This window comes from Indicator indicator, chromosome 2, assembly GCF_027791375.1.
Source record: "Indicator indicator isolate 239-I01 chromosome 2, UM_Iind_1.1, whole genome shotgun sequence".
Lineage (NCBI taxonomy): Eukaryota > Metazoa > Chordata > Aves > Piciformes > Indicatoridae > Indicator > Indicator indicator.
In genome coordinates this window covers 40520484-40533323 of record NC_072011.1, presented here as the reverse complement: position 1 = coordinate 40533323, position 12840 = coordinate 40520484, and the positions used below count along the sequence as shown (strand labels likewise).

At 36.4% G+C, this 12840-nt stretch overlaps 1 protein-coding gene across 1 annotated transcript in view; it reads right to left on the bottom strand.

The window, feature by feature from the left end:
* The window catches only part of LTBP1 (latent transforming growth factor beta binding protein 1), a 191475-nt gene that overhangs the window by 62241 nt on the left and 116394 nt on the right, over positions 1–12840 (bottom strand). Inside the window, exons 10-17 of the mRNA XM_054398281.1 lie at positions 11569–11691; positions 10554–10721; positions 7320–7553; positions 5374–5396; positions 4274–4376; positions 3583–3681; positions 1449–1574; positions 181–306 (exon numbers count right to left, since the gene is read on the bottom strand). Of these exons, the coding sequence (XP_054254256.1) occupies positions 181–306; positions 1449–1574; positions 3583–3681; positions 4274–4376; positions 5374–5396; positions 7320–7553; positions 10554–10721; positions 11569–11691 (1002 nt within the window). The remainder of the gene's footprint in view (positions 1–180; positions 307–1448; positions 1575–3582; positions 3682–4273; positions 4377–5373; positions 5397–7319; positions 7554–10553; positions 10722–11568; positions 11692–12840) is intronic.

Sequence of the window (12840 nt, the reverse complement as noted above, 5' to 3'; positions counted from 1 at the left end):
TCAAATATTTTCCTTGCCACAATACCTGGTGAGAGACAGTTAGAAACACTTTGACATTAGTCCAGTTATTGATAAATAACATTGAGGAAAAAAAACTGAAAAAAGAACTGTGGCACAGTTTAGACAAGTTTCTTAGTTAATTTTTAATTTTTATTTTCTATAAAGGATATCAGTAATTACCAACACAGTCGGTTCCATCTTCACTGGCCATGAACCCAGCTTGGCAAATACATAGGAAACTTCCTTCTGTATTTTCACAGCGTCCAAGGGAACAGAGATGGGGTGCCTGATTACACTCATTAATATCTAGAAAAGAAATAAAATCATAAGACTACAGAATAACACATTTAATTGTAATTCCTTTAGTGTTATGCTTTTGAAAAGACTGATCTTGTATTTACTTCAACTATTTCAAAAAGTATGCTTCCTCTCCCCTCAGAACTGCAAAAAAATGTATTCAATAGCCTTGGTTGGAAAAAAAAATACTCTTGTGGGCTTAGATGATAAGAACATTGCACTAGCCTGAAGCATGTGATGTGATTGCTGTTCAAATCACTACACTGAGTGCAAGCTGAGCACAAGCTGCAAGCAAAAACATTAAATCCTTCTAGTTCATCCAAATTGTACTAAGTTGCCATTTGTCTGTGTATGTGTGTAAATTACTTTTCAATACCATAGTTGCGCCTGATAGCATGTGTACCAGAGTGAAGTTACTGAACGTTTTGTAGCATGATGACAGTATGTAACATGGTAACACAATATAATAAGCTCTTTCTGATCCAAGCTACAGAGGAACCAGCATACTCTGAAGTAAACATAGTGATACATGTGCTTTCAAATCTGAAATGGCTTATGGAGAGCCAGTCTGGGCTCTGCTTCATGTTCATCTGAGCTGCCTGTTCCAGAAATTGCTAGTTTAGAAGGGGATAAAGGCCTCACTTTGCAGATGTACTTTGGGGGTGTTTAGGACATACTTTCTCTTTTCAGCAGAAGGTTGAAAGGAAAGACTTAACAGAATGACTGGATTCAGTCCAGCTGCAGAGCTGGTAGCTGGGTAAATCATTCCAAGAAACAGGCACTAATTCAGTCATTCTTTTTCCAAACAGAAGTGTATTTCTTCCTAGCAGTCTGATGATTTTAGATACCCCATATAAAGATGAGAAGAGATGGTCTCTCTAATAATTTTTTCTCTTATCTTACAGTGGGGGCAAAGCTTTCATTCATTTTAGTCAAATTAATGTTCAGTTCTGAGCAGCTGAAAGGTTATATCAGAGACTAGCTGGCAAACTTTATTTGACATATAAACCCCAGTTTCTGTGTAGTTTGGAAGCATTCAGTAGAGGAAGCAACTCCTGACTGCTCTGTAGCATATTTCCCCTAACCAGACTCTACATTTCAAGCACTTTATAGCATGGTTATTTCAGAGTTTTGAAAGCATCCATTCATACCATAGCACTTTGTCTGCTGATCATTGAGTTTGTACCCCTCATAGCAGATGCAAGTGTATCCCACAGGCAAATTAACACAGTGTCCTGCTCCACAGATATCAGGATTAACTGTACATTCGTTGATTTCTATGCAAAAAACAAACAAAAATGTGTAATGTTAAAACCCTCCCCACATAGTTCCCTGAGAGCACAATATTCTGCAATCCAAGTAGAAAGATCGGGCCTGAAAACATCTTTGAATAAAGTTTCTAACTTCTGAGTTTCTGTAATGGAAGAATCTAGAAACCATCTAGGCTTTTCCTACCGACATATTTTCATTTCCTATCCAAGACCCATAAACGAGTACATAAAAATAAAGTAACATGAAGAGAATATAAAATAAAAATTAAATAATTTTATCTTTGCATTGAAAATTAAGAAAATAGCTTTTGTGTATTTCTGATTATTTTTACAGAATTCTCATGTGTTACTGGCTAGGATATATTTTGTAAAGCAAAGAGATTCAGATACAGGCAGTACTGGGTGCTAAACCCATACAGCAGTTTTAGAAATTCTCAAAGTATATATGTTACTGCAAAAAAAAAACCCCAGACACTAGTGAGTTTCCTTAGTTGTAATAAACTAAGGTTATACAGTAGCATGAAATCATGATTCCTGAAAAGGAAGTTATTATCTGTAAAGAACAATCATTTATCCAGGTTATATTTAAATTTAACTAAATCTTAAAGTACGGTATTAATACATTCAGAAACTTCTCAACTCTAACAGCATTTGGGGTTTTAAATCCAAATTAGGATTTTTGTCCTACAAGTCTTACTTCACTTGTATTTTACTCTCTCACATGTATCTGAACATAACTTGGAACTACATCTGAATAACAGATTGATTTGTTTGTTTATAGCACAGAGCAATTTCTAGTTGCACTCCCTTTCTTTAGGAAAGAGAAAAACAGTGGAACATGGACAAGTATCATTTTGGTTTTTTTCTACTACATTCTAACTGATGTGAGTTCCCAGCAGGGTAACCTCCTCTCTCTGTAAAGCTGGAGTTGGCTGTCAGAAGGGGCAGAGTCACAGTACAGCCCACTCCCAAATTCTCAATCGACAATCAGCTTTAATAGAATTTTCATATGGAATTGATGAGCTGTAGCTATAGGCAATTGAAGGGGCCAGCTGAATGCCTACAGAAGGACAGGATACTTTCTACCCTTACAGTAGATTCAGGAAGATTTAACTACAGACAGATTTATATTTGAAATAACTGGGTGATTTAGACCCTGCACATGTTGTGTGTAATTCAAATCCAGCCCTGCATGAAGGAAAGCTGTCTCTGAAGAATTAAACTTCTATTAAAGCATGTGTAATTTCTCACTATGAATGCAAACAGGAAAGCCTCTTAGAAGGCTTAGATTCCTCTAACGTATGCAATACTTCATTTACCTAGATATCACAATAATTTCAAAGCCTCTGTTAATTCTGAGAAACTAACCGACGTGACACTGCAATGCTCTCATGTATATATGCATAGTACGTGCACCTGTTTGCTTTAAAATTTACAGTAAGTGAAATTTTCATGCCTTTTGGACACAGTCATCACTTAGACTCAGCTATGACAGGAGCATTACTTGCATTTCTTTATTGTCGCTTCTTGACACACTTTTAGTACCTCAAAACAAGGAAGAAGGACAAACATCAAAAAACATTTCAAAACGGATCTTACAGTAACTCATCTGCTTTTTGTAGAACATGCTGATCTACATCCCACAATCTACATCCTTCAAAGAACACGAATACATGTGCAGACTATCTAAAGGCCTGACTTTTATCCAAGAAGTCTTCACTTCTGAACCTTGATTCCAGCCCATGTAATCTGAGGTGGAATTACTCATTTTTCCTTCTGTAATTTATTTGTGGGCACAAAAACAGCAGGTACATCCTGGGTGGGCCCAGTCCTAGCTCTGTTGACATTACTCTCATTGCAGTGCTGTTTTGTACTTTCAATGTCTCTTTAGGATATTCCCTCTTCTATTCTACAGCTGCCTTCTCTTTGCTATCATGATTCAGAAGTAGCATGGAACAAATTACAGCATCAGGAACTCAATAATTATTTTAGTTCTAAAAAGGAAGTACAATACCTGTAACTTGAGTAGGTGCAATTACTTGACTGGCACTTGAAGTAGAGACTTCAGGAGCAACTTCAACAGGCAGAGGAGGAGATGTTTTCTCAATCACTACTGTGTGACATGGAATAGAAATCAATCACATCCAAAAAACACCCCTTAAAGCATTCAAGACGACCACCCACTTAAAAAAAAAAATCACACTTGATACTGAATGAGCCAGACACTACGGAGCTTTTCATTAGCTTATACTTAGATCTGGAGCAGAAAACATAGTTCGGTTTTCCACCATCCTACTGCCTATGAAACAATATGAGGTGCTAAAGAAAGCAGGCACAAAACAGTAAAACTTTTTCAGCAAAAGTTATGTGTAAATATAAAAGAAGGCACCTAAGGAAGGTTTCCTCTTCAAAGGGGTAGAAGACCTCAACTCTGCTGATATTAAAATTCTCATGTACGTAATGCCAGGTTATCACTTTTGTCTAAAATATGTCTTTGCCCACTAACAAGTCACCCAGCCGATGTCAACGTCTGAATTCCTCCTACTTCAGCTTCCATAATTTTTTTTCTGTATTTTGCTCGTGGAAAAATTGCTTGTGAAGCTGAGATAAAGTTTTCATTAACCTCTGTTACAATTGCTACCTTCCCATTCTTTGAAGAATTGTAAGCACTTGGTCATACTAAAAGACGAGTCAGAACAAATTACCTGGAAACTGTGGATGGAGGTTAATTGTTGAAATTCCGGGTGAAAGCTGAGGCTGCCCAGGCTCTAGATTAGGCTGCTTTTCTTGATCAAAGGAAGCCAGTTCCTAAAAGAATGATTAAAAAATTACATTCTGAAAACTTTCTCTTAATTCAACTATCGTAACAACTCAAAAACTCCTGGCTTGAGAAACTGCTAACATTCTCTTGAGCAGCTATTGGATAGCAGAACATTCACTACCACAAATTTAAGGCTGAAAGGACACAGATACTCTTTACATGATAGCACAAATTTTCACATCGATTTTCTTTTAAGCAGCCATTTCATGGAGCTTCCAGTTGTGTTTTTGGCTTTATTACTCCATAGTTCTCCCATCCTCTGGTCTTTGTGAATAGTATTTAATTGCAGTCCAGCATCACACAAAGGTATATAATCACATACGTCTGTAAGTTTTTGACTACTGTGAAAGGTCCTCTCTTAGCTATTGCATTAATCATCTTATTTTCATACAAGTGTTAAATGCTTGTAAGGCTTTAGCAAAATGAAATTAAGTACAGCTGCAGTTCTTCCTAACAAATCCTATTATCTTCAGCACAGAGAACCTGGAACTTCTAGTACGAGGGACTTAACATACATACAGACCTGCTCTTCTCCACTGAATACAGAGCAACCCTAAAAAGATCAAGTAAGTAACTGAGGCAGTAATACAAGTCTCTTAAGCAAGTGCTGCAAATGCCTCATATTGTTTCTTTTGAATTAATTTTCTTCATCTGTCAGTATCCGGGGCTCTCCTTTATCCTGTCTGCATTTTTCAATATCCTCTTTAGTATACAGGTTCCAGAACAGGATAGAACAATATAGTACTAGACCCCTCCACCAATACCTTAAAGTGAGGTTAAACTTATCTCCTTCCTGTACCTTGCTACCTGCCTGCTGTGTATAATAATAGTAACACAAACTCTTTTTGCCTCAAGATTTGCAATGTAAGTCCACAATGAGTTGTCTGTTCCTCATAAACCTTCAATCCTTTTCAGAGTTACTATATCACATTTCATAGACATGGTCTGCATTGCAATTCCCAGGTAAATCACATCATGTTTTACCTGATCAGGGGCTGCAGTTGACACTGAAACCAGAAATGAAAAAAAAAAAAAAAAGAAAATTAATCAATCTTTACATACATAACATTTACTTACACATTCTATTTTAAAATGCTACCACATTTGAAAGTGGTAGTTGCCAATGCAGAACAATCTCAGGCTCTAACTTTATTGCAAAATGGTGCCAACTTGATGTTCCTGAAGCAAGTGTAAAAACTAACCTGAAACCAGAATAAGATTCTACACTCTGGCCAATGCTTATAATTATTTACTCAGGATTCAGCTACCTTAAAGTGTTCTCAATTGTTTGTTTCCTTAGAAACAATCTTAAAATTCACAGGTTTTTAATTCACTGATTGAACTTTTAAAATTCCTTCCTAGGAATATTAACATTTGTAATTATTTTAAAGGTAAATTAATATCATCATGATATATAACTAGCCCTTAAAAAATTGTGCTAATTTATGGCAGGGGGGAAATAAATTTCTGAAGTGTGCTTCTTTAAGCAAAAAAATGTGGTTTATGTTCTTTTTTTTCTCCAAAAAAAGTGATTTTTTTTTTCCCCTGGGAAGGAGAGCTAGAAATTTCACATAAAAATTTTATTTTCCACTGCACTTTTTTTGAATTTATATTCTAATGATTAAAATCTATATGCTTCTGTAAGAAACATTAACAATTTTTTTCCTTCTTTCTTCCTTTTTTTTTAAATATTCACTGTTCTTGCTCCAGTTTCTTCAGTACTAGCTGGGAAGTGGATTTCGATATCTGGAAGAGCTTTTAGTATAATCTCAAAAATTTCAAATGCAAACACATCCAAAAATGGAATATAAAACTCAAATGTGTATGCATCATTACTGACTTAAAGTAAGTACATTTAAAAAAAAAATTAAACCACAAAATTATTTTTTCTCCAGCTTCTCAGTGTTTTGAGATTTACTAGAATGTAGCAATCTTTTTAGCAATGATACACCACCTTTCCCTACTTTGTAACACATAAAAGACCAGAGTTTTATGTGAGATTTTATAATCCAACAGCCTGTTGAGTATATTAAAGTAGTTTTTTTTTCTCTCCAGATTCAGTTTAGCTTCATTTTCTTTTTGAAAGCAAAACTAGCGCAGTGATTTTGACTGGGAAGTAACACGTCACATACAATTTTGCTAAGTCAGCTGACTGAAACTTTCTAATTATAGTCTGACATACAGACACATAACCGCTACTTGGAAATTACCTATTAATTAATCAATACCACGAAAGAGTTCTTCAGTATTGTATTTCTATAGTTAGTTCACACCAAGTTTGCTGGCAATGTATTTATAATGAAGCTTCTTTCTGCATTTCTTTGCTTCTGCATTTGTTTTAGACTCAGGACAATTGTGGCTACTACAAGTTCTTATAAGACCTTGCAGAAAGCAAAGTCTGAGGAAAGTATCTTAGAGTAAACTACTTTTTAAACAGTCCAGAAAAGAGGGGCTGATCAAACAGGCTCACACTGAGGGAATGCACAGCTGCAGGTGTGAGAGCAGACCACATGAAGGGGATGCATGCCCACATCAGGTGGTGCTCCTCTACAGGATTCTACAGAAGGAAAATGAAAACTTAGCTTCTGCCACCCCAAATACTAGTAAATCAAAGCTTGAGTCCTTTATTACAAATTGGAGATTATAAATATATTTTTTAAAGTCTTACAAGTATTTACTGCTTCCTATCATAAAAATTAATGAGATTAAAGCAGTCTCTCTCTCCATGGTGTTCTTAGCATCTGGCAGGACCTAAACATAAAATTTCAGAAGTCAAGCCATGCAGTACAATACACTCCACAACATGGAGTGCTCTGCTGCAGGAAGTGATGCCTCTTTGTCCTGCACTGTATGCAGCTATATCACAAAGAAACATACCACTGAAGACACACGCACACAAACACAAAAAGACTAAATGTTCCCACTCTCACCTTCTTGCACAGCCGTGTCAGTCTCACTTTTCTGTGAGAAGGTTAGTGCCTCCACTGGCTCTTCCTTTGCTGGGAGAGGTGGAGGAGAAGTACCTTTAGCAACAGGTTGAGTAATCGGGGTCTTGCCAATGACAGGTGGCTGTACTCTAACTGCAGGGTGATGATAAAGCTTGTTTCTGTGAGGGCCAGAAACCGTATAACCCATTCCACCAGGGCAGATTTCCTTAAAAGCAGCTAGATTTGGGATGGGAAAATATTCCTTTTAGGAGTCTAAAAGTGCAATATGTTGACATAGTGGAAAATATAATGACTACCACTAATAAATTTAATCTCATATTCTAGAAACATTTTTACAAAAAAATAAAGATGAGCTATGCATTGCATGAGGGTATGAATGAGCACTCTCCCAAGAGAATGTTCTGGCTGCTGTTCCCAGAAGGCTTCCACTCCAGATTACCATATTTCTTCAATTAGGTTTAATCTATCATTATATCTAGATAATTTTTTGTATTAATCCTCTTCAAATAGCATATCCTTTCTGACTATGAATATGCAAACTTTCATCATCATCTTCTTTCCTTGCATATGGAAGGTCACTATGTTTATCAATATTCTTTTTGCAGAAACCAAAGGATAAAAGCTCACCATCCCTGTACTAAAGCAGCAGCAGATTACCAACCAGTAACAATATTCATTCACAGGATCCTATTTGACTACATCAGGGGTCTCATACCATCCAGAATCCAAATTTCACTGAATTGATTAAGTCTTTGCACTTCAGTGGGCTGCATTAAAAAAAAGATGGGGATCATTAAAAGCCAAATCACCACTGAAAGAGAGGGGAAATAATCGGATTCATACAGCTGCTACAGAAAAAGGTAATGAAAGTCAGACAGCACCACCTGCTCTGATCTATGCAGCTGCTCTACATGAGCATCAGTTACAGCAGAAAATTAGAATTCAAAAGAAATACAAGTAAGCCTTCCTCCCCATCAAAGATAATAGTTACGATCCTGTCAGGGATAGGGAGACCTTCAGGAGTCTTGAGAAGATAGTTTTTCATTGTCCTTATTGCCCTAGGTATAGCTATGTGGGGATGAAACACCAAAGATTTAGTCTCCCGTATGAAGTGATTTCTTACAGCTTCTTAAGAGATGTATGGAGTAAGGCACTGGTGAGTTCACAAATTCTACTTTGAATATATCAGGGTTTTTAAATTAATTAACATCTACAATAAACCCACAAAATACTAGCTATAGGTACTCCACAAATTAATTAAATTATACATTAAATATCAGTATGCATTAATTGCATATTATTCTCTGGTGGTGCCTCAGTAACAGAAAAGATGAAGGGTCAAACTAATTCAATTGAGTGGCTCCAGAATGATTAACTACTTTTTTGTTGGGAAATGCTAGTATCAAAACTTGCTACTTAAACATAATTCTGGTCAAAGGAGGAAGACAAGGAAAATTTCAAGCCTGTCCCTTCAGAAACATACTCAGGATGTAGGAAATCTTGTTTCAGGTCATAGTCAATCAAATGCAGAATAGAAATGTGAGCTTTATTCTACAGTTCTGGTACCACAGTTCTACCACAGAATCTGCCACAGTTCTGGTAGAATAGATATCAGGGAATGAAATCATGGCTTTTTAATCTAGTGACTCTTACATTAACATTGGATGACACAATAAATACATTACCCCATTCTGGAGTATCTCACTTTCACACATTTTTCATAGAAAACGCTGAAAGAATATGAATTTAACCTGTCCTAGAAAGGAACATGTTTTTAAATCATGAAAGTTGTCATGAAATGGGAAATATGTTTCCCACACAGCTCATCAGAATTTTCCACTCAGTTTTTTTCTTTGAAGTCTTTTCATTAAGAAAAATCACTAAAAGAACTGATTCCACAGAATATTCAACAATGTAGTTTTTATGACAAGAAAGTAGTCAATAAAACAGATATATTCTTTGCTCCAGAATACACAAACCTGAGCATAAAGGCTCATTCAATATTCTCACATGTAAAGCATCTGCATTTACATTGCAAGTCAACTGAGGAGAATATTTTTTTTTCTTTGTTAAAAACCCATAGAAAGATTATCTATCTGAAAGTGAACCAGACTTTAAAAATCTTTATCAGTGATCTAGTAACCCAATGGTCACACAGGAAACAATGGCTTTAAAAATTAATTTAAATGCTCAAAAGCAGCCACTTCCATTTCTGTAAGCCTAAGTTTAAAAAGTAAGCAATCTGCTGCTGTCATGTCTCTAATGCCAACTTTGGATTTTCCAAAGCAGCTAGATACTTTGAAAATCTGAATATTTATAAAATATTCCAGAGAAATACATGACCTGTATTATAACAGTGACACCTGTAGCAGCAACTTCAGTAAGAACAGTAGATTACCATTACAAATGCTTGTGCTAAAATACTGAACGGTCTGGACGTCATGTACATTGCAATAAGCAACGATGCTTTAAAAAAAAAAAAAAGAAAAAATATTAATTTGACCATACATTTGGACAAAAAAGTAACACTGAAGTGATTTGGACTACAACTTTGGTTACTTAAGTTTTAAGCAAAATTGAGGAAGAGAAGATCCTTGAAAACAGTTATCAGTATCTACATTATGTGGTACGTTAACCTATGAACAGCCTAAATAAGGGTGGTGACCAACCAAGCTCGTATTTTCCAAGTACTTACATATTTAAAAACCAGCAGGACTCCAAGTGAACACTGACAAAACAGGTGAGCTTTATGTATTAAGTAAGAAATTAAGTGAAAGGTGGCATGAAACGTTTAATTAGCAGTTTGTTGTTAAGAAGGCAACACCATACTTAGAACATTCCTCAAAATGGATGGTAAAGGTATGTACAAAAGTTAGAAAGAAGAGATTCTCCCATATTTACCCCACTAACTGTTATGTAAACTACAACACATGACATTCTGTGACCAGTTCTCAGAAGCTGCTATCCTTTCACTGATGCCTTTAACAACTAAAGAGTATTAATTAGATTTTACATTAATTTGTCTGTCTCTATAGTCAGAATTTAATGTACAATAAATTCATCTCCATGTAACGGAGAACCAAATTTCAAGGATAAATTCTGAGATGCAAACACTGTTAATCTGGAATTCCATCACAAATTATCAAAGATTTTTTAATATTTTAAATTTTTTTTTTTTAGGGTCAAGAGCTTGTATTATTAATGGGCAGTTCTTACCTGTCCCTGGAGGCGGACACTTCTCACAGTGTGGACCCCAGGCTTTGCCAACACTGCAACAGCAAAGCTGCTTGCTGAGCTGAACAGAAAGAGGATGCATGCATTGCTTTCCAGCACTAACAAACCGGTAGCACGGTCCTTTCTCTTCAGCAACTATAGGATTATCAGCTGCAATGGAAGTGGAAGAGAGGATGGTACTGTTTACACAAAAAGCAAAACAAAGCAGTATTACCACCTGCCTCAAGCTGTACTCACAACAGAAAACTCTTACGTTGCATCAAACATTCCTGAATTCTAACTCATCCTAAACCAAATATAAAAAGTATTTAAAAGAATAAATAAAAATAAATTCCAAACCAGCAGCTGTCATGCTGTCACAATAAAGCTCAGAAAAGATGCTTAGGAAATTAGGTATTTTCCAATGTAAACATTCTTCCCCAAAAGCTGAGAATTTAGTTGTTCTCTATCCCTTCTTTTCTTCCTGAGGTAGTTGATTCTCAAATCAAGTAAAAGCTGATTAACACAGGAAAATGTTTGCATCCATGCTGTTTTACTTTTTCTTTCTCCTAATTATTTCTTAATTTTTAATCCTTCCTAATTAGAAGGAAAAAATGCCAAACATCATCCTGGGCTGACTGTTTAGTAATGGAAACTACCCTGGTCAAAGCTGCAGAATTGGAAGAGAGTAGGGCAGGACACAAAGATGATTTTGACTGGGAAACTAGCAGAGACAAAGAAAAAACAATTGTGACAAGGAGAACTCCAGGCTGGTAAGAAAGACTGAGTGTATGTTTTGTGACAAGAAATCCGGGAAAAGATGGCAAGCACTTCAGACAGGCACCGGTGGAGACAAAGGCTGCCAGGACAAAGAGAGGGAAAACAGACATGAGCACTGGGACTGACTAAACAGTGTAAGTGAGGATGCAGTGACAGCAAAAAAGACAGAGACAACTTGAAAGAATTAGGGCCAGCCAAATAAAAGTCTTGTTTTGGTACTTTGATTAACACTACTTACGTATGCATCTTGAGAGGGTAGGATCTGGCACAAATCCCATTTTGCAGGTACACCTATAGCTGCCCATGGTATTCAAGCACTCGCCATTAGGGCATACACCCTGTAACTGACACTCATTGATATCTGTGGGAAAATTGGAAATAATCAGACACTGAAACATGTTTTGCTATTCTCCTTTCTTCAGATGCTACCTTTTTTTAAATTTGTGCAGGAGAACTATTACACTCTGACACTTTTTCCCACACTGGCAACACTGCTGAGAACATTAACAAAAAACTAATTACATTTATACATCATTCTCAAGTACTCTGAATTTTAAAAAATAAATACACTTTGAATGGCTTATTAACTCCTGTTTTATTGACTACATGATTGCTTGCACAGTCAAACACAACACACAAGAACATTCATGAAGACAGGTTCTAAGCAATGTACATTTTATACATGACGGAACACTGACACGTTTAATACAGTTTTTATTAGTATTTGTATTAAGTAGAGCCTGAAGGTTCATTGTGCTGGAAGAAGTACAATGGAAAAATACCATCTCTAGCCTAAAGAGCTTACCTTTTAATAGCAAGAATATGCTTCAGGAAGCACAGACCACATGCAATATGAAGTGAGGAGGACTGCATCCACGGGAACACAATTTTGTAACAATTAACAACTGCTTTGATAAAGTTTTCTGTTACCACGCTACCTCATCAGTATTCCTTTCAGAGTCTCAACTAATTTATTCTCCCCATAGCCCAAGCATTGGGCTCCAAGCCTTTATCACACTTGGGGTTGTTCCTATAATTCACTTAGTTATGGAATCATAGAATGACAGGGATTGGAAGGGACTTCTGGAGATAACCCAGTCCAGCCCCCCGCTAACACAGGTATGCCTAGATCAGATTGCACAGGAACATCTCCAGGCAGGTTTTGAAATTCTCCAGAGAAGCAGACTACACAACCTCTCTGGGAAGCCTTTTCCAATGCTCCTTAGAATAGGACCTGTCTGGCAATCAGCTGGATACCATCTGTAACTAAGTCAGCCAAACCAGGATTTTGTTTCAGGAGACAGTAATGATGTGGCTTGCACCAATAACAAAAACCCTAAAATAGAAAAACAATAAAAACCCCAAAGCCCCCCTCAACCTATAATTGTCTCTGTCATAAATCATCATGTCTCCTCTTTCAGAAAAATAGAGACAGCACATTCAAACAGGCATACTTTAAAATATTTACATGGCATTATTTCTGCATAGGACTTACCTTCCCTATCCTTAA